This window comes from Molossus molossus, unplaced genomic scaffold (genome assembly GCF_014108415.1).
Source record: "Molossus molossus isolate mMolMol1 unplaced genomic scaffold, mMolMol1.p scaffold_m16_p_1, whole genome shotgun sequence".
In the NCBI taxonomy this organism is placed as follows: Eukaryota; Metazoa; Chordata; class Mammalia; order Chiroptera; family Molossidae; genus Molossus; species Molossus molossus.
This window is the reverse complement of record NW_023425344.1, coordinates 170901636-170922038: the sequence shown is the minus strand read 5'-3', so window position 1 is coordinate 170922038 and position 20403 is coordinate 170901636. Positions and strand designations below refer to the sequence as shown.

At 35.8% G+C, this 20403-nt stretch overlaps 1 protein-coding gene across 9 annotated transcripts in view; it reads right to left on the bottom strand.

The window, feature by feature from the left end:
• RALGAPA1 (Ral GTPase activating protein catalytic subunit alpha 1) overlaps positions 1–20403 on the bottom strand; it is a 294638-nt gene that overhangs the window by 191422 nt on the left and 82813 nt on the right. For all 9 annotated transcript variants that reach the window (XM_036275297.1, XM_036275307.1, XM_036275315.1 and 6 more), the window contains exons 11-13: positions 9115–9312; positions 4995–5132; positions 451–599 (exon numbers count right to left, since the gene is read on the bottom strand). In XM_036275297.1, coding sequence (XP_036131190.1) covers positions 451–599; positions 4995–5132; positions 9115–9312 — 485 coding nt within the window. The remainder of the gene's footprint in view (positions 1–450; positions 600–4994; positions 5133–9114; positions 9313–20403) is intronic.

Sequence of the window (20403 nt, the reverse complement as noted above, 5' to 3'; positions counted from 1 at the left end):
GTGCTCAGGAAAGAGCAATGTAATAAAGCTGGGAGGCAGAATCCCACCCTGCAAGAAAAAGTTTAGGTTTGAGAAAGGGCTAGAAAGTAAGTAAGGCCTGACTGTACAGGGCCTTAAATTCCAGGTTGAGGAATGAGGCATTCATACGTTGTCATTTACTTATTCATTCACATATGCATGCATGCATTCATTCCTGGGCATGTAGGAGGCCATCATATGTTCATTTTAGAAAGATAAGGCAAGGAAATTTGTGGAAGTTTGATCAAAAATGTTGAGATAAAGTGAAGGAGACTACTGTTGTCACCATGACAATTATATAAAATATCACATTCATTTATTCAATAAAAGCTTCTACAATGTTGTAACAAGCCCTGTTCACAAAAACTATTCCTCTAAAAGTTAATATACTCATATACACAATATAAAAATATGAAAAATATGTATTTTTACCAAGTCTTTTTGTCCATTGATACTTGTACAACCATGAACCGATAAATGTTAAGAATGCGTTTACACATATCTGTGTGCTCATCCAGAAGACTTTTTATTTCATTTGCAGGTTCAAGTAGAAATATATTTGATGAGTTTATAATAAACACCTAAGATAAAAGAAATCATTAGCCATTCATTAAAGAATTTCAACAGCAAATTTCTTACTCAAAGAAAAAATACCTTAGATGCTGACTAGAGTAATTAATAATGAACTTAAAAGCATAAGATTGTAGGTTAATTATATATATCTCGACTTCTGCCACCAGCTTGATAGCTGAAATTTAAACGTATTAAATATGTGTATTTTATGTTTATCTAGACAAATATTAAATTATTATTAGGCATGCTCTCCCCCAAAACACAAGAACAGCATTTTTCTAAAAAACTGAGAGCTTTAATAACCCTATTGTTGTCATAAAATGGAAGGAACAATAAAAAATACAAATAGTTTAGAATAAAAATGATACCTAAACCAAGAATTTTCTGAATGAGCTGTTCAAAACCCTCTCTCCCCTTTTTACATGTTTATTGGCTATATTTGTATATCTCTTTTGGTAATAACAGACAGCACTCAACCAACCTGAGCCACACTAGCCTGGGCAAAATAAATTATTTTGTAGACAAACATGCCAAAATTGACTCAGTAAAAAATAGAAAAGATGTATACATCAAAATCATTTAAGAAAGTAGTCAAGGTCTCCCTGATCCATCCCTAAACATTAAGCCTAGAAAGCTTTATAGGCAAAGTTTTGCCTAACCTTCATGGAAGATGATCTCTATTTTACACAAGCTATTTAAGAGACAAAAATGAAGAAAAACCACCTAATTTATTTTTGCAAAACTGTAATCCTATTTATCAAAAACAAACAAGGACTATATAAGAAAAGTAAATAAGAGACCAATATCACTTATGAACATATAGCCAAAAATCTTGAAACAGTAGTAGCAATTAACATTGAGCTAAACAGCTGGGCTGGTGTGGCTCAGTGGTTGAGCATTGACCCATGCACCAAGAGGTCACCGGTTTGATTCCCAGTCAGGGCACATGGCCAGGTTGTGGACCTGATCCTCTATGGTGGGCATGCAAAAGGCGGCCAGTCAATGTTCTTTGTCATCGATGTTTCTATCTCCCTCTCTCTTCTTCTCTTGAACATCAATAAAGAAAAAATATTAAATAAATAAATAAATAAATAAAATTGAGCAAAACAGCCTGGCTGGTGTGACTCGGTAGACTGAGCATCAACCCAAGGAATGAGAGGTCCCAGTTTGATTCCTGGCCAGGGAACATGCCTGGATTGCAGGCTCGATCCCCAGTAGGGAGCATGCAGGAGGCAGCTGCTCCATGTTTCTCTCTCATGGAGATATTTCTATCTCTCCAAAACAAAATCAATAAAAACATATTTTTAAAAAAATTTAAATTGAGCAAAATGTAATAATTTATGACCAAGCAGTATTTACCCAGAAATGTTCCAGTGTCTTGACATCAGAAAAGTCTATCAATATAATATACTCTATCAATAGATTAAAGTGAAAGAAAAGTATGATCATCACAATGCATGCAAGGGAAGTATTCAGCTATTATTATTATTTTTTTTTAATCCTCACCCGAGGATATTTTTGCATTTTTCAGATAGAGCTGGAGGGGGGGAGGAGAAAGAGAGAAACATTGATGTGAGAGAGTCACATCAAGTGGTTGCTACCCACATGACCCCAACCAGGGTTGGGACAAACTGCTACCGAGGTACATGCCCTTAGCGGGAACTAAACCCGGGCCTCTATGGACCACGGAGGCCGACACTCTAACCACTGAACCAAATGGCCAGGGCTATTTAAAAAAAAAAAAAAACTTTAGCAAACTAAAAAAAAAAAAAGGTATAATTCCTTAATTTGAAAAAGAACACTTATCAAAAACTATAACAAATGCTATACAGCAACTGAACTTGAAAAGTAGTGCAAAAGCCAAAAACAAGACAAGGATACTCACTATCACCTCATTGTCCTCAAGGATACTACTGATTCAAAAGAAGTGATGGGAGCAGGGAAGTAGAGGAAGGTAGAGAATAAATATAAATATAAATGAATGAAAAGGAAAAGACAAAACTGAACTTGTAGCAATCTGGAAGAAAAGCATTCCAGACAACAGAAGATGCAGGTTTAAGGAAACTGATGTGACAGCCTGCCTAGCACATATGAGAACAGCAAGGAGTACAGAATGAGGTGAAGGAGGAGAAAAAGCTGTGGGAAACATGTTAAGAAACAGAAACAGAGACAGAGCATGTGAAGCAGAGATTCTCACACGACCAGTGGTAAAAGAACAAGTTTCTTCCCGTAGTCTTTAGCAGAACAATCCTACCGTAAAGTATGATTAAAAATGAACGAACAGGAAAAAGAAAATGCAAAAAGATATACAAAACCCAAACTTTCATTAGAATTGAGAGATATTCAATGACTTAGTTTCTAAACTTATTCTCAATTTTATAATTATGTTCTGGGCTAGCACTAGTCAGTCTATGGGTTACACTCTGAGGAGCAATGATATAAATAAAGCTTACAGACCATTAAAAAGACTTTTGCTTTTATGCTTAATGATAAACTTCCCAGAAGGTTTGAAGCAGAATAATGACATGATCTGACTTTTATTTTACAGGATCACTATGGCTATTATTTTAAGACTATTACCAGGGTGATGGGTGGGCAAGAGTAGAAGCAAAAACACTAATTAGGAGTTTACTATAATAACTTTATTACCATAATAAAGATTATGGACAGGTAGTGTGAGTGCTGAATACCAGTCAAATTCTGCATACATTCTGAAGATTTGACAGGATTTGTTGTCAAATTGGATATAAGATATAAAACATAGGAAACAAGATGGCCTAAGCAACTAGAAAACAGACCTGTCATTAAATGCAATGAGGAAAAGCACATTTGTTGAGTAACATGAGAAGCCAAATTTTAGACATGTCAAGTTTGAGATGCCTATTAGATGTGCAAGTAAAGATACCAAGTCAGTATTTGAATATTTGAGTTCAGGTCAAGTTCAGACAAGAGGTCTCAGACTACAGATAAAATATAGGAGTTGCAGTCTATAGATAACATTTAAAGCCATGGAACTGGATGAGAATAAAAAACAAGATCCTAGAACTGAGTCCAGGGCACTTTAATAAGAAAAGGTCAGGGAGGGAGATATGGAAAAAATCTGAGAAGTGGTCCTATAGCTAGTGTGGCTCAGTTGATTGAGTATCTTCCCATACATCAAGTGGTGGCTGGTTCGATTTCTAGTAGGGACACATGCTCAAGTTTTGGGCTTGATCCTGGAGGGTGGTGGTGGTGGTGGCAGAATAAGTGCATACAGGAGGCAGTTGATCAATGTTTCTCTCTCTCATGGATGTTTCATTCTCTCTCCCCCTCTCTCCCTTCATCTCTCTATCTAAAAAATAAAATATAATAAAAAATTAAATATCTGAGAAGTACCCAGTGAGTTAAGAGGAAAACAGGAGGCTATGTTTTTCTGAAGGCCAAAAGAAGAAAGTTTCAACAGGGAGAGAAATTGCCCACTGTGTAAAATGCTCCTGACAAGTCTAGTAAAATTAATATTGTACAATGTCCATTTGACCTAATAATGTGGAAGTCACATGTGGCCTTGACAAGAATAGTCTAATTTTAAAAATGAATACATATAATGAGTTCCTATAAATCAGTAAGAGAAAGACAACCCAACAGAATAATAAGAGCATATGCATAGAAAATTCAGATGAGAAAAGACATTCAATTTCAGGTTGATGAAAAGGGAAATTAAAACAGGGAAACACAAACTTTTTTAAAAAAGCGGTAACAATTCATATATATATATATATATATATATATATATAGAATATATATATAGAGAGAGTAAGGGCAAAGATATACGGAAATGAGAACACACGAACACTATTAGAGGGAATGTCAATTATTATAACCATGTTGGAGAACAATTTGGCAGTAACGGTAAAGCTAATGATGTATATACTCTAACCCACTAATTCCGCTTCTAGGTTTCCATCCTAGTAAGTTTTTCCAGATATGCAAGAAAACACATATAAAAGAATGTTCAAAGTAGCACTTCTCTAGAATGGTGAGAAATTGGAAACAAGTTAAAAAACAATCAACAGAAAAATAAATAAGATGTGAAATAATCATAAATTGCAATACCACAAAGTAGTTAAAATGAATGATGTTATCAACAAATCTCAAAAACAATGGTTAATGCAAAAAAGAAGTTGCAGATGATAGCACATAACACAATTTATATAAATTTTTAAAATATCTAAAAAATATTATGTAATGTTTATTATATATTATAAAGTGAAAGTTAAGGAAAAAAACAAAATTAATATGACATGACAACTGATAAATGTGGGTGGCATATTACATTTAAAAATTATACTCTATGCTGAAATACTGAGCTATATTAAAAATATTTAATAATTATTTTATTTTTAAAAAATCAAAGAGTTATCTACCTGTAAAACTGCCTGGGTACCAGCTCGTATGTTTTGTTCAGTGGCTTCTTCAGAGGCATTATGAAGAACGTTTTGATAGGTGCCATTTTTCACCCAAGTGGAATTTCGAACATGATCAGCAATATTAGTACCATTTTCCTGAAGCAAAATATCAAGTTTATAATATTTCAATAAGAATGCTATGACAAGTCAGTAAGTTGAAGTAAACTGGAAACTACTGGATCCCACTGCTAAGCATCTTCTCAAAACAGATGTCTTATTTGATTACAAAAGCTATGTATGTTCACTAAAAAAGGTTCTCACTGACAAAAATATAAAGTAAAAACTCATCTGTAAGGTCCAGCCAGAGATTATTACATAATTTCAGATATAGAGACATTTTTCTATGTACCTAATATATAAACTCTCTGTGCACTTACACACTCAAGAAGGGGATTATATTATTCACAGCCTTGTAAGAGATGAATTTTGTTCTAAAGTAAATGCCAGAATATAAGTAACTTAAAATAGAAATTGTTTCTATTTATCCTATTGTTATCTGAAGATAGAATACTTATACTTGAAACCACCAAAACTACAGCTTTCTGCTTGAGTTTTAGCTGTCAAAAGTCTTGCAGACGAGGGATTCCCCTGAGGTTTCTGAAAAGCCATACAAACAAAAAATTTCACTCAGTGTTGTTCCCTTTTTAAAGTTACTTTCTAGCCCTGGCCGGTTTGGCTCAGCGGTTAGAGCGTCCACCTGCGGTACAGAGAGACCCGGGTTCGGTTCCTGCTAAGGGCATGTACCTCGGTTGCAGTTTGTCCCCGGCCCTGGTTGGTCATGCGGGTGGCAGCCACTCGATGTGTCCCTTTCACATCGATGTTTCCCCCTCTCTCTCTTCCTCTCTCTCCCTCCCACTCTATCTGTACAAAAAATGGAAAAATGTCCTCAGGTGAGGATAAAAAAAAAAAAGCAAAAAAAATAAAGTTACTTTCTAGTTTCCTTCAGCTTTTGTGCACTCACCATTATCTTCAAGTAGTTTTTAAAAAATATTTTATCTAGAGCTCATAATAGTAAAATACAGGGGGTTTAGTCTAATACAAACTAATCTCTCATCACTACCAGGAACAGCACAAACTATACCATGGTCTTGTCCAGTGTTTCTCAACCTGTTGGTCATGTTCCCTTTGTGGGGGTCGAACAACCCTTTCACAGGGGTTGCCTAACATAACCGTAACAAAATTACAGTTATGAAGTAGCAACGAAAATAATTTTATGGCTGGGAGTCATCACAACATGAGGAACTGTATTAAATGGTCACAGCATTAGGAAGGCTGAGAACCACTGGTCTAGTCTGTACCTTTCTCTTAAGCTCCATACTCCCAGGTATCATAAATAGTTCTCTCCCTGAATGACCCATAAGCACCTCAAACTCAAAATGTTTAAAAGTAAGTTTATTAACTATGTCTCCCTCAACCCTCTTCCTACCAACCTCTCTAGCCACTTTGGCCACCACCACACTTGTATTTTTAAAATTCCTATTCAAGTGTGAATGGCAACTACCCTGGTTGCCAAAGAAAGAAACTTGGGACACCTCCTCATTCCTCATTTCTCTCAGCCAATTTAATCAAGGCATATTGATTTTACCACCAAGCAGCTCATGTATCAGTCTTCTCCCTTATATTCTCATCACAACTGCCCCGTCCTATCTCTATTAGGTACTTAGCATTTACCTTCTGAACTTTGCTAATACTTTCTAACTAGTCTCCTTGCCTACAAATTGGCTTCAAATCTATCTTCCACCCTGGACTTAGCATGATCGTCCTGAAATGTGTAACTATCCACGCCATTCTTCTACTCATAATCCTTTGGAGGCTTTCCAGTCCCTTACAATGACATATAAGTCACTGAACAGAGCCTTGTTTTTGCCTATCTCATACTTCCTATCATTCTCCCCCACATGCTCTTAGCTACAACCAATTTAAAATATTTTCAAGGTCTCACATTTTTATAGATTCTATTCACACTGTGCTGTCTTTTCCCATTTGTTACCTGCTCTTCAAATTAAACTACCTCCTCCATGAAGCCTTCCCTAAGCAGTTAGATATTCCCTCTTTCACACTCTAGATCACAGCAATAATACTGTTTTTTTTTTTTTTTTTTATCCTTACCCGAGGACACCCTTTGATACTTTGTTCACATAGAGTGGGAGGGAGGTAGGGAGGGAGGGAGAGAGAGAAACATCGACGTGAAAGGGACACATCAAGTGGCTGCCACCCACACAACCCAACCAGGGCTGGGGACAAACTGCAACTGAGGTACGCACCCCCAGTGGGACCCGAACCCGGGCCTCTCCAGACCGCAGGCCAACGCTCCAACTGCTGAGCCAAACCGGCCGGGGCAATAATACTGTTTTATATTACTTACTTTGCGTATTTGTCTTCTTGCTAAACTGTTAAGTTATGTGAAGGCAGAAAAGATGTCTTTTCATGCTTATCTCCAACACCTGTTCTCAATATGGGTATTTCCATGTTTTACAGAACATTTTGACATTTGTAGGAGTATTCTGTTGCCAAATTAAAAATACCACTGAAATCTTTAACGGAATGATCCAGGGAATGCTAAATATACTATAAGGTGCCTGAGAATCTGCACATACATAAAATCTCCTGTATCCAGCATATCTTACAAATGTTTCACCTGTACTATCTGAATAAAAAACCCATTTTTAAAAAACCCATTTATAAAAATTATCTGAATTTATAACTTAATTCCATTTTATAATGCCTAATTTTAAGTGATTCTTTAATATACTGATTTTATTAGAAATATAAATCAATAAATGATTCTATGTTTTGTATTTGGTTCATTCTATTAGCAAGAGCTGCTGGTATTTTTTTTTAAAATACTACACTGGTTGTAGTATTTGAGTAAGCAGTAGAACACACCTATACAACATACCTACTTCATGCTGCATTTGTAGCTTCATTCTTTCCTGTTTCCCTTCCTCCCTCTTTCAACTGTTTGTTTTTTATATATGAACATAAATTATATTACCTGCCATTTTTATTTAAGGATAGTAAATGATACAGGGTAGGCTCAGTACTATGCTATAAATTCATGACAAAAATTGGGAGAAAACTATTTAGAATGATAGGTTTATCATCTAACTTGATGCAAAAATTGGATATTTTGTTGGTGTATAACAAATAGAACTGCAAATATTATTTCATAATTTACATGGTTGATTTTATCTACTTCAATTATATTTCTTAGTTACATTTTCCCACTTCTTAGACGTAGGGGAGGATGTTCTACAAATATATACATATTACACATATACATTTATATTGATTCATTGAATTTCTGTAGAATGTGGCCTATTTATTCATAGGTTAATATCCTGATAAATTCCACTGATAACATTAAATTAATCACCAAGGTATGTACATTACCAAACTGCTCCTATCTGGACTTAGTAAGATACATGTCAATATCAGACTCATTGTTTTATGAGAACCTGACCTATGACAATTGTTAAACAATAAAAGGACAAGAAATTGGGAGAAAACAAATTATTTATTCTAAGAAGTAAAAGGAACCAGGGACCCAAATTCCACGTCTACTCTACTTTCTCTCATTTTTCCCCACTGTGAGTCAATGCCAGTCATTGTTATCACAGACCAACTTGTTTAGCACATCAGAATGTTTTATATTCTGCAAATGATATGAATGTAAAAGTTTTCAAGAAGGAATTCAGAATATTCTGGTTTGTGCAGGGTACCCAATCTTAGAATAAGACAAGTAAGAAGGAGCTGTTGTTTGGTAATCACTCTAAGAAGTATGTCTACAACATCCATTTTGATCTACTACCAATTTTAAATATTATACCTTTTATAACAGCATCTAATTTTGATCTAGACAATGACATAAAGAATCAGTACATAAACTCAATATTGATTTTTTTAAAGTTGTCACATCAAAGAACTTTGTGATAGGGTACGGAGGTAACTTATATTACTGAAACTATAAATATACTAATGGTATCTTTACCTAGTTAGTAAGTATATGTGTGTTAACATTAGGGGAAAATCTAATTTATTAAATGAATAATAAAATACATAAGTCTTATCATTTTACCTCTTCTCTCTTTTCTTCTTCTTCCATTGAAATATCATGGTCTGTGACATTGTCAATACAAGGTAAGTTGGAAGAAGAAATCGTAATTTCTTCAGGCTCTTGCATGAACAAAGGTTTTTCCTCTTGCTGAATCCATTCTTGATATACTTTTACCACTTTTCTCATTGCTGCTGCTTCACAAATTGGTAATAAAAATGCCTAATGAAAAAAAAGAGAGAACAGAAATAATAACACTTTTTAGATGTCTTCACTTTGCCCCAAACCATTAATATATACATTTCTATCTTGTTATAAAATATAAAATATAAATCATTTTTAAAGAGTCAAAGCTAATTCATTGTCAGAAAAAAAAAGCCTATTCTCTCCAAATAATTTGTAAATACATTGAGGTAGAAATGCTTTTTGTAAGCAGACATTGATTTCTACTGCATGGAGTAAAGATTTGTTTCAATTGTATTATCTGTCTAAATATGTCTTGTTTTAGGTTCTACAAAGCTCAATGTAAATACAACTGTTCACAGAAATCATATTTTGTAACTTACACTGTCTTTTTAGACTGTTATTAAAAGAAATTTTAATTTTAATTGAAAATAAAAATTAAATCTGACTCCGAGAAGTAATAAAAACCACATATAACAAGGCAACTGAGCTTTCCTAAGAATATAAAGGAAAAATGTTACAGCTTTCTTATTTCTTCGTACATATAATGAAGTTATATAAGTTAAATAATAAGGCAAAATACTTAGAAAATTAAAAGAAATATTTTTTATAGTTATTCCCTTTTTAGGTACTTTCCAGGTTGCCTAACTTTTTAAAAAGTATGTCCTCGCCCTGGCTTGTTTGGCTCAGCGGTTAGAGCATCAGCCTGCGGTCCTGAGAGACTCGGGTTTGGTTCCCGCTAAGGGCACATACCTCGGCAGTTTGTCCCTGGCCCTGGTTGGTCATGCGGGTGGCAGCCACTCGATGTGTCCCTTTCACGTCGATGTTTCTCTCTCTCTCTCTTCCCCTGTCTCCCTCCCACTCTATCTGAACAAAAAATGAAAAAAATGTCCTCGGGTGAGGATAAAAAAAAAAAAAAAAAAAAAGTAAGTATGTCCTCAACACAAAAACACTACATTTTCACATAAAAGTAAATTTTTTATGAAATTCAGACATGCAAAAATGCAATCCTCTTAATCTCACCATCCAAATCCCTTTCCTTATGCATGTTTGTGTTTATATAACATTTCATCACTGTACTTTATTTACAAATAGAAAGAAAATTAAATTGCTTTTAATTTTTCTTTTTACAACCACTACCTATTCAACTCTAAAAATCACCACTTTACTTCTCTAGAGTTATCAGGAGGTGTGTTTAATATAATCACAGGATCAAATAACTTTATTTTATCTGAATGAAACTAGCCAATAAAACCAGTTTTTCAAGATAACAATGAAAAGTTATTGTGTAATATCAACAGGGTATTTAATGTTGTTTAGTAGTTCTTTTATTTGTTATTATTGATTCCGTAGCAAACTACATTCCTTGTTATTTTCCTCCATCTAATAAACCTATTCCCAAATTCTCACTCTCATATTCCAGCAGCTTAATGGCAATGCCATGAAACTGATCATCACTGCCTGATCTTAGAGTGTTTATTTTACAATTACATCAAGAGCTCAGCCTGCCTTAAAAAGGTTCAATGTAAATATTTTTAAAAAGCTCAATTAAGGCCCTGGCCAATTTGGTTCAATGGTTAGAGCGTCGGCCTGCAGTCCAGAAGAGCCTGGGTTCAGTTCCTGCTAAGGGCAGGTACCTTAGTTGCAGTCTGTCCCTGGCCCTGGTTGGGTCATGCAGGAGGCAGCCACTCGATGTGTCCCTTTCACATCGATAATCCGATGTCTCTGTCTCTCTCTCCCCCCGTCCCTCCCTCCCACTCTATCTGAACAAAAGGTGGAGAAATGTCCTCGGGTGAAGATAAAAAAATTAAAAAATAAATAAATAAAAGCTCAAGTAAGCCCTGGCCAGTTTGGCTCAGAGGTTAGAGTGTCAGCCTGCGGTCCAGAGAGACCCAGGTTCGGTTCCCGCTAAGAGCATGTATCTCGGTTGTGGTCTGTCCCTGGCCTTGGTAGGGTCGTGCAGGTGGCAGCCACTCGATGTGTCCCTTTCACACTGATGTTTCTCGCTCTCCCTCCCACTCTATCTGAACAAACACTGGAAGAAAAAAAAAATGTCCTTGGGTGAGGGTAAAAAAATAAAAAAGCTCAAGTAATCTCAGAGAACTTATATTCTTAGATATTGAAAAACTAACATTTTTTTTAAAGTTAACATAGGAACTCTGTATTTTCTGCTCAATTTGGCTGTGAACCTGAAACGTCTCTAAAAAATAAAGATTATTAATTTTAAAAACATTAAAAATTTTTAAAATAACAGTAATCTCCAGAGCTAGGATATTTATTGTTGCATAAATTATCATACTAAACCTCAGGTGGCTTGATAAATTTACTAAAGACCAGAGTGTACATAAGCTTTGTACATAGGCCCCCAAATCTGATTTGCCAACACACTAAATAGGAATCTTGAGGAAAGACTAGTACTAGCCAAGGTTAAAAAATGGATGCATGAACATCAGAATACCAATTTACAAATTTACAATGAAAACTAATTATCACAGAAACCAGAACATTCAAATTTACATACTGGCACCTTACCCCTCTATGAAGAAGCACTACTCATAATTAGACATCAATTATTAATGGATAATAGGAAAACTGCCACCACAGGTGGAAATACTTAAATCTATATGGCACAGCAAATTTCCCTCTATAGGTCTATATAAGGTCATCTCCAGTTTTATGGAGATATAAAAATCAAATTTTTAATAGTATGAGCTTAAGATAACTTAGTATGGTTTTCTAACAATGGGTTTTGCCAATGGGATCCAATTTACTAACAGCCAACGCTCTCTTCTTCAGTGAATAAACACTAGCAAAACATGTTGGTCTCCGACATTCTTTTAATATGCTTCCACTATTATCCAACTCAGAACATGATGGACACATTTTTTTTTTAAGTTAATCAAGTACAGCAAGCATTTAGCAGACTTTGAAATTTTTTGACTCCTTCAAGCAGTGGTTCACATTTTGTTCTCAGAACCCCTAATGTACTATATGTTAACACAAATAACACTGTCCAAAAAGAGAGTAGCATCTCTCTTCCTCTCCCCTCACATTCCATTCTCTCAAAAAAAAAAATCAATAGGAGAAATATCCTCAGATGAGGATTAACAACAACAAAAAAAAGGGCAAAAGTTAAAGATAAAGAGACAACCTTGAAGGAAGCAAGAAAAAACGAGTTACATACAAAGGAAATCCTATGAGACTATCCATTGATTCTCATCAGCAACTTCACAGGCCAGAGAAGTAGCAAGACATCTTTGAAGTACTAAAAGAAACCAACAACCTAGGATAATTTACCCAGAAAGGTTATCATCATTCAGAATTGAAGGAGAAAGAGTTTCCTGGACAAGCAAAAACTAAAGGACTTCATCACCATTAAACAAGCTTTAAGAGAAATGGTAGTCTTCTTTAAGTAGAAAAGGAAAAACCATAACCAGAAATAAGAAAATATGAAAAAAGGAAAAATCTCACAGGCAATGCCAAATATTCAACTAATACAGCAAATCAGATATTTTAAAAGCTACTATAAGGGTTCAAAGAAAAATGTTATCAAACGCAACTCAAACTACAATAAGTACTTAGGAGATACATAACACTAAAAGATCTAAAATAGTACATCAATAAGATAGAGCATAGAGTGGGGAGTAAAAATGTAGTTGTTTCACAATACATTCGAATTCAAATACCGGTCCTCTTAAAACAGATGGCTAAAGATAAGGAATGATTATACATAAACCTCATGATAACCAAAAGCCAAAAACATATAAAAGATACGAAGAACAAAGAGAAAGAAACCTAAACAAAACACTAAAAAAAAACAGCCAACTACAAGGGAAGAGATCAAGAGAAAAAAAAACAAAACAAAGGACAACCATAAAAACAACCTAAAAACAACAAAATGGCAATAAGTACATATTTATTAATAATTACTTTTAATGTAAATGAATTAAATGCTCCAATAAAGACATAGGATGAGTCCTGGTTGGTTTGGCCCATCGACCAGTGAGTCATGGGTTTGATTCCGGCCAAGGGGACGTGCCTCGGTTGTGGTTTGTCTCGGCCCTAGTTGGGGTCATGCAGGAGGCAACCAGTCAATGTGTCCCTCTCACATTGATGTTTCTCTCTCTCCCTCCCTCCCTCCCACTCCATCTGAAGAAAAACAGAAAAATGTCCTTGGGTGAGGATTGAAAAAAAAAGATGTGGGATGACTGAAAGTATTAAAAAACATAACCCATATATATGCTGCTTATGAGACTCACTTGAAATCAAAGACATACAAAGAGACTAAAAGTGAAGAGATGAAAAAAGATATTCCAATGAAATAGAAATGAAAAGAAAACTGGAGTACAAAACTTATATCAGATAAAATAGACTTTAAAACATAAATTGAAGAAAAAAAAAAAAAAAGGCCCAGCCAGTGTGGCTCAGTTGGTTGAGCACTGTACCATGCACCAGGAGGTCACAGGTTTAATTCCTGGTCAGGGCATATGCCCGGGTTACAGACTCGATCCCTAGTAGAGGGTGTGTTCTTATCTCTCTCTCCCTCTTCCTGTCTCTGCAATAAGTAAAAACATATTTTTAAAAATTGTAAAAAAGAATATTACATAGTTAAAATGAATCAATCCAAAAAAAGGATATAAAAATCATAAATATCTATGCATCGAACATATTTAGGGGCACCTAAATATATAAAGTAACTATTAATAGACCTAAAGGAAGAAATCCATAGTAGTACAATAATCGGAGAGAATTTTAATACTCCTTTCACATTAATAGATAAATAATCTAAAAAGAAACTTAATTATAAAGGTCTTAAATATCACATTAGATTATATCAACTTAATAGATATTTATATAACATTTCATCTAAAAACTGCAGGACACAATTTTTTTTTTTTCAAATGCACATGGAAAACTCTCCAGAATGGTTTACATATCAGGCCAGGAAACAAGCCTCAATAAATTCAGGAAAATTAGAATCCTATTAAGAATCTTTTCAGAACACAATGGCATTGAAACTAGAGATCAACCACAAAAAGAAAACTGGAAAAACATAAATATGTGCTACATAAAACATAAACTATATTCTACTGAACAATCAATGGATCAAAAAGGAAATCAAATGATAAAAAATTATCTTGAAAACAAATGAAAATAAAAACACAACTTTTCAAAATTTATGGGATGCAGCAAAAGTAGTTCTAAGAAGGAAGATCATAGCTGTACAGGCCTATCTCAAGAACTAAGAAAATCCCAAACACACAATCTAATTCTACACATAAAGGAAAAACAACAAAGAAAACTCAAAGTAAACAGGAGGAAGAAAATAGTTAAGATCAGAATAAAAATAAACGAAATAGAAATTAAAAGAAAAACAGTAAAGATCAATGAAACAAAGAGCTGGTTCTATGAAACATAAATAAAATAGACAATCTTTTAGCCAAACTCATAAAAAAAGAGAACACAAATAAAATCATAACTTAAAGAGCAGTTACAACTAACACCACAGAAATACAAAAAATCATCAAAGCATATTATAAACAATTATGTTGCATATTCAACAATCTAAAACAAATTGATACATTTCTAGAAGTAGATAACCGTCCAAAGCTAAAGCAGGAAGAAACAGAAAATCTAATAAAACAATTGCTAGCAACAAAATTGAAGCAGTAATCCAAAAACTCCCAACAAGAAAACTGATTAATTTTGCAATATTGGTTTCAATATATCCCAAAATAATATTGCTTCATTACAGTTTTTTTATTTATTTGTTTAACAATCTAAAGAAATTCCCTACTCTGAAACTCTATGTAAGTAAACTGAAGTGAATTTGGGAAAACAAAAAAAGACTCCCACCAAAATAAAAGTCCAGGACTAAATGGCTTTGCAGGTCAATTCTATCAAACAATCAAAGAAAAATTAATACTTAGCCTTTTAAAAAAAATCCTCACCTGAGGATGTTTTTCATCTGATCTCTAGATAGAGTGGAAGGAAGTGAGGGGGAGAGGGAGAAAAACATCTATGTGAGAGAGACACATTGACTGGTTGCCTCCCACGAGATTCCAATTGGGGCCGGAAATCAAACCTGCAACCCAGGTACATGCCCTTGACTGGGAATTGAACCCTCAACTCTTCAGTCCTCCAGCTGACACTCTAACCACTGAGGCAACCTGGACAGGGCAATACTTAGCCTTTTAAACTACTTCAAAATATTGAAGAAGGAAAGCTTCCAAAGTCATTTTATAAAGCCAGCATCACCTGATTCCAAAACCAGATAAAAATATTACAGAAAAAATTATAGGCCAATAATCTTAAAGAACACAGATGCAAAACTCTCAACAAAATCCTGGCAAACCAGATTCAACAATGTATTAAAAGGATTATATGCCATTGACAAAGTGGGATTCATCTCAGGGATGCAAGGATGGTTCAACATCTGTAAATCAATTAATGCAATGCATCACAGTAGCAAAATAAAGAATAAAAACCATATAATCACCTCAACAGATGCAGAAAAAGCATTTGATAAGATTTGACATCCTTTTATAAATAAAAACTCTCAACAAAGTGAGTGTAGAAGAAGGAACATACCTCAACATAATAAAGGCCATTTATGACAAACCCACAGCTATACTCAATAGTGAAAAGTTGAAAGCCTTTCTATTAAGATCAGGAACAAGACAAAGATGCCTACTATCACCATTTCTAGTCAATATAGCATTGGAGTCCTAGCCACAGCAATCAGACAAAACAAAGAAATAAAAGGCATCCAAATTGGAAAGGAAGAAGTAAAACTCTCATTATTTGCAGATGACATAACATTATATATACAAAACCCTAAAGACTCCACTAAAAAACTGGTACATAGAACTAATATATGACCTCAGTAAACTTTCAGGATACAGTCAATCTACAGAAATCTATTGTGTTTTCTACATACCAGTAACAAAAAGAAATTAAGAAAACAATTCCATTCATAGTTGCATCAAACAGTATAAAACACCCAGGAAAAAATGTAACCAAAGAGGTGAAAGACCTATACTTAACAACTATAAACCACTGCGAAAGAAACTAAACAAGTTACAAATAAGATGGAGAGATACAGATATACCTTGCTCAAGGATCGGAAAGATTAATATTATTAAAGTAATATATAGATTTAATCTGATCTTTATTAATATATCAATGGCATTCTCCTAAACTTTTGAACTAATCTCCTAAAAATTATACAAAATCACAAAAGCCTCCAATAACTAAAAAAATCTGGAGAAAAAACAAACTGGAGGGGATTCCAAAATGGCGGCAGAGTGAACGGAGCTACACAGACCATCTCCCAGAACCAAACTGGAATTACAACTATAACACAGACAAATGGACAGGAAAAACCAACAAAAAAGCAGCTTTCGAGGACCATATAACCAGAAACACTGAATCAATCCTGGTAGGCTGGTGAAGGTGCAACACATGAGCTGGGAGCCCACGGTCATCAGCTCAGCAGCGGCCTTAGCTGGGAGCAGCGCCCTTGGATTACACTCCCAGGCGGCTCCACAGCGCAGAGCCAGGACAGAAGCTAAAACAGCCACAGCCACTCACCTTGGGCTCCGGCAGAGGGAGGGCAGACTGGACTAGAGCTGTGTCGGGACACTCGGGATTTGGAGAACACTCAGAGCTTTTGCTGAGTTGCTGCCACGCAGGACGGGGGCCATATTGCTCCTTCCCAGGGCTCTGGGGAGAGGCAGAAGCCCCTCCCTCGGAGATCCAACCCCACCCTGTGGGCCACTGAAGTGCTAATTGAAGCTCATTAAAAACCAGCATCTGCCCCACCATCTGAAATCCCCTTATGCTAAGCACCTGAGGGAGTTTTTCAATCAACTGAAAACCCAAAACTCATCAAGTAACCTCTACTGCTAGCCTCCAGGCAAAAAGCTAGAGGATAACAGTACCTTTCATGGGCTGGCAACTTTAACCAGGAAAGTAAGACTTGACAGTGGTGTTGAACGTGGGTCCTCCCTAGCTCATCTAAACCCAGGAGAGGGAGCCAAAAACAGCAGAACACCAACACCCATAGGGAAAACTTGACAGGCTCCAAAGCCCACTGTGATAGCCAAAATGGTAAAACACAGAAAATGCAGCCAAATGAAAGAGCAAGAGACTTCCACCGAAGATGAGATCAATGTGGAGCAGTTAGACATGTTAACAGAGCTAGAATTCAGAGCCATGATCTTGAGGAAGCTCAACAGCATGAGTAAGGACATAGAGACGCTAAAAATAAGCCAATTGGGAATTAAAAACCATCAAGAAGAGATAAAAAATGACATATCAGAAATGAAAAACACATTGGAAGGTTTAAAAAGCAGAGTAGAGGAAGCTGAGGACTGGATCAGTGAATTAGAAGACAGGGTAGAAAAAATCAACTAATCAGAAAGTGAACAGGAAAAAACGATAAAAAAAACAGGGAGACAGCTTAAGAAAACTGTGGGACAACTGGAAACATAATAATAATCGCATCATAGGAGTCCCCGAAGAAGAAGAAAATGACCAAGGGATAGAGAATATATTCAAAAAAATAGTGACAGAGTACCTCCCTAATTTGATGAAGGAAGAAGGCATTCAGGTTCAAGAAGCACAGAGAGCCCCAAGTAAGAAGAACCCAAACAGGCCCACACCAAGAAATATAGTAATTAAAATGCCAAAAATTAAAGATAACCAGAGAATCCTAACAGCAGCAAGAGATAAGCAAAAGGTTACCTACAAAGGAAACCCCATAAGGCTCTCAGCTGACGTCTCACAAGAAACACTACAGGCTAGAAGGGAATGGCATGAAGTAATCAAGGTCATGAAAAACAAAAATCTGAATCCAAGACTATTCTACCCAGCAAGGCTATCATTCAAACTAGGTCAAATAAAGAGCTTCCCAGACAAAAAAAGGCAAAGGGAATACATTAGCATCAAACCAGCACTGCAAGAAATGTTAAAAGGACTGCTGTAATTAGCAGCAGAAATGGAAAGAAAAATAGATCCACACTAAACAAAAATGGCAATATATAAGTACATATCAATAATCACCTTAAATGTAAATGGACTGAATGCTCCGATAAAAAGACTCAGAGTAGCTGATTGGATAAGAAAGCATGACTCATCTATATGTTGTTTACAAGAGACCCACCTCACAACAAACATAGGTTGAAAGTGAAGGGATGGAAAAAAATTTTCCAAGCAAATGGAAAGCAAAAAAAAGCTGGGGTAGCAATTCTCATATCTGATAAAATAGATTTCAAAATGAAGATCATAACTAGAGACAAAGACGGCCACTACATAATATTGAAAGGATCTATCCAACAGGAAGATATAACCTAGATAAACATATATGCACCCAATATAGGAGCAACAAAATATATTAAAAATCTTCTGGAAGACTTCCAAGGAGAAACCGACAGCAATACAATCATAGCAGGGGACGTCAACACCCCACTGACACCACTGGATAGATCCTCTAGACAAAAAATTAGCAAGGAAACAGTGACTCTAAATGAAACACTAGAACAAATGGATTTAATAGGTATCTACAGAGAATTACACCCGAAAACTACAGAATACACATTCTTCTCAAGTGCACATGGGACATTCTCAAAGATAGACCACATAATAGGACACAAACTAAATCTCTACAAGTTCGCCCTGGCCGGTTTGGCTCAGCGGTTAGAGCGTCGGCCTGCGGTCCTGAGAGACCCGGTTTCGGTACCCGCTAAGGGCGCGTACCTCGGTTGCAGTCTGTCCCCGGCCCTGGTTGGTTGTGCGGGTGGCAACCACTCGATGTGTTCCTTTCGCAACATTGTTTCTCTCTTTCTCTCTCTGTTCCTCTCTCTCCCTCCCACTCTACCTGAACAAAAAATGGAAAAATGTCCTCGGGTGATAAAAAAAAAAAAAAAAAATGCCCTGGCCGGTTTGGCTCAGCGGTTAGAGCTCCTGCCTGCGGTCCGGAGAGACCCGGGTTCGGTTCCCGCTAAGGGCATGTACCTTGGTTGCAGTTTGTCCCCGGCCCTGGTTGGTCGTGTGGGTGGCAGCCACTCGATGTGTCCCTTTCACATCGATGTTTCTCTCTCTCTCTCCTTCCTCTCTTTCCCTCCCACTCTGTCTGTACAAAAAATGGAAAAATATCCTCGGGTGAGGATAAAAAAAAAAAAAAATACATAAATCTCTACAAGTTCAAGAAGATTGAAATCATATCAAGCATCTTCTCAGAGCACAATGGCATGAAACTGAAAATCAATTGCAACAAGAACATACAAAGACATTTCAACACATGGAGGTTAAATAGCATGTTATTAAACAATGAATGGGTCACCGAAGAGATCAAGGAAGAAATTAAAAACTTCCTGGAAACCAATGAAAAAGAACACACAACAACACAAAATCTATAGGATGCAGGGAAAGCAGTTCTGAGAGAGAAGTTCATAGCACTACAGGCCTACCTCAAGAAACAAGAAAAATTTCTAATTGACTGTCTAACCTCACAACTTAAAGAATTAGAAAGCAAACAAAAAGAAAACCCCAGAGCAAGTAGAAGGAAGGAAATAGTAAAGATCAGAGCAGAAATAAATGACATAGAGACAAAAAAAACAATTCAAAGGATCAATAAAACAAAGAGCTGGTTTTTCGAAAAGATAAACAAGATTGATGGACCCTTAGCTAGATTCACCAAGAAACAAAAAGAGAGAACCCAAATACACAAAATCAGAAATGTAAGAGAAGTAACAACCGACACCACAGAAATACAAAAGATTGTTAACAGCTACTATGAACAACTATATGGCAACAAATTCGACAATCTAAGTAAAATGGACAAATTTCTAGAAACACACAGTCTCCCAAAACTGAACCGGGAAGAGATAGAAAACTTGAACACACCAGTATCATCTAAGGAAATTGAAGAGGTAATTAAGACTCTCCCAGCAAACAAAAGCCTGGCCCAGATGGCTTCATGGGGGATTTTACCAAACATTCAAAAAAGAACTAACACCCATTCTCCTCAAACTATTTCAAAAAATCCAAGAAGGAGGAAGACTTCCAAACTCGTTCTATGAGGCCAGCATAATTCTAATTCCAAAACCAGAAAAAGACACTACGAAG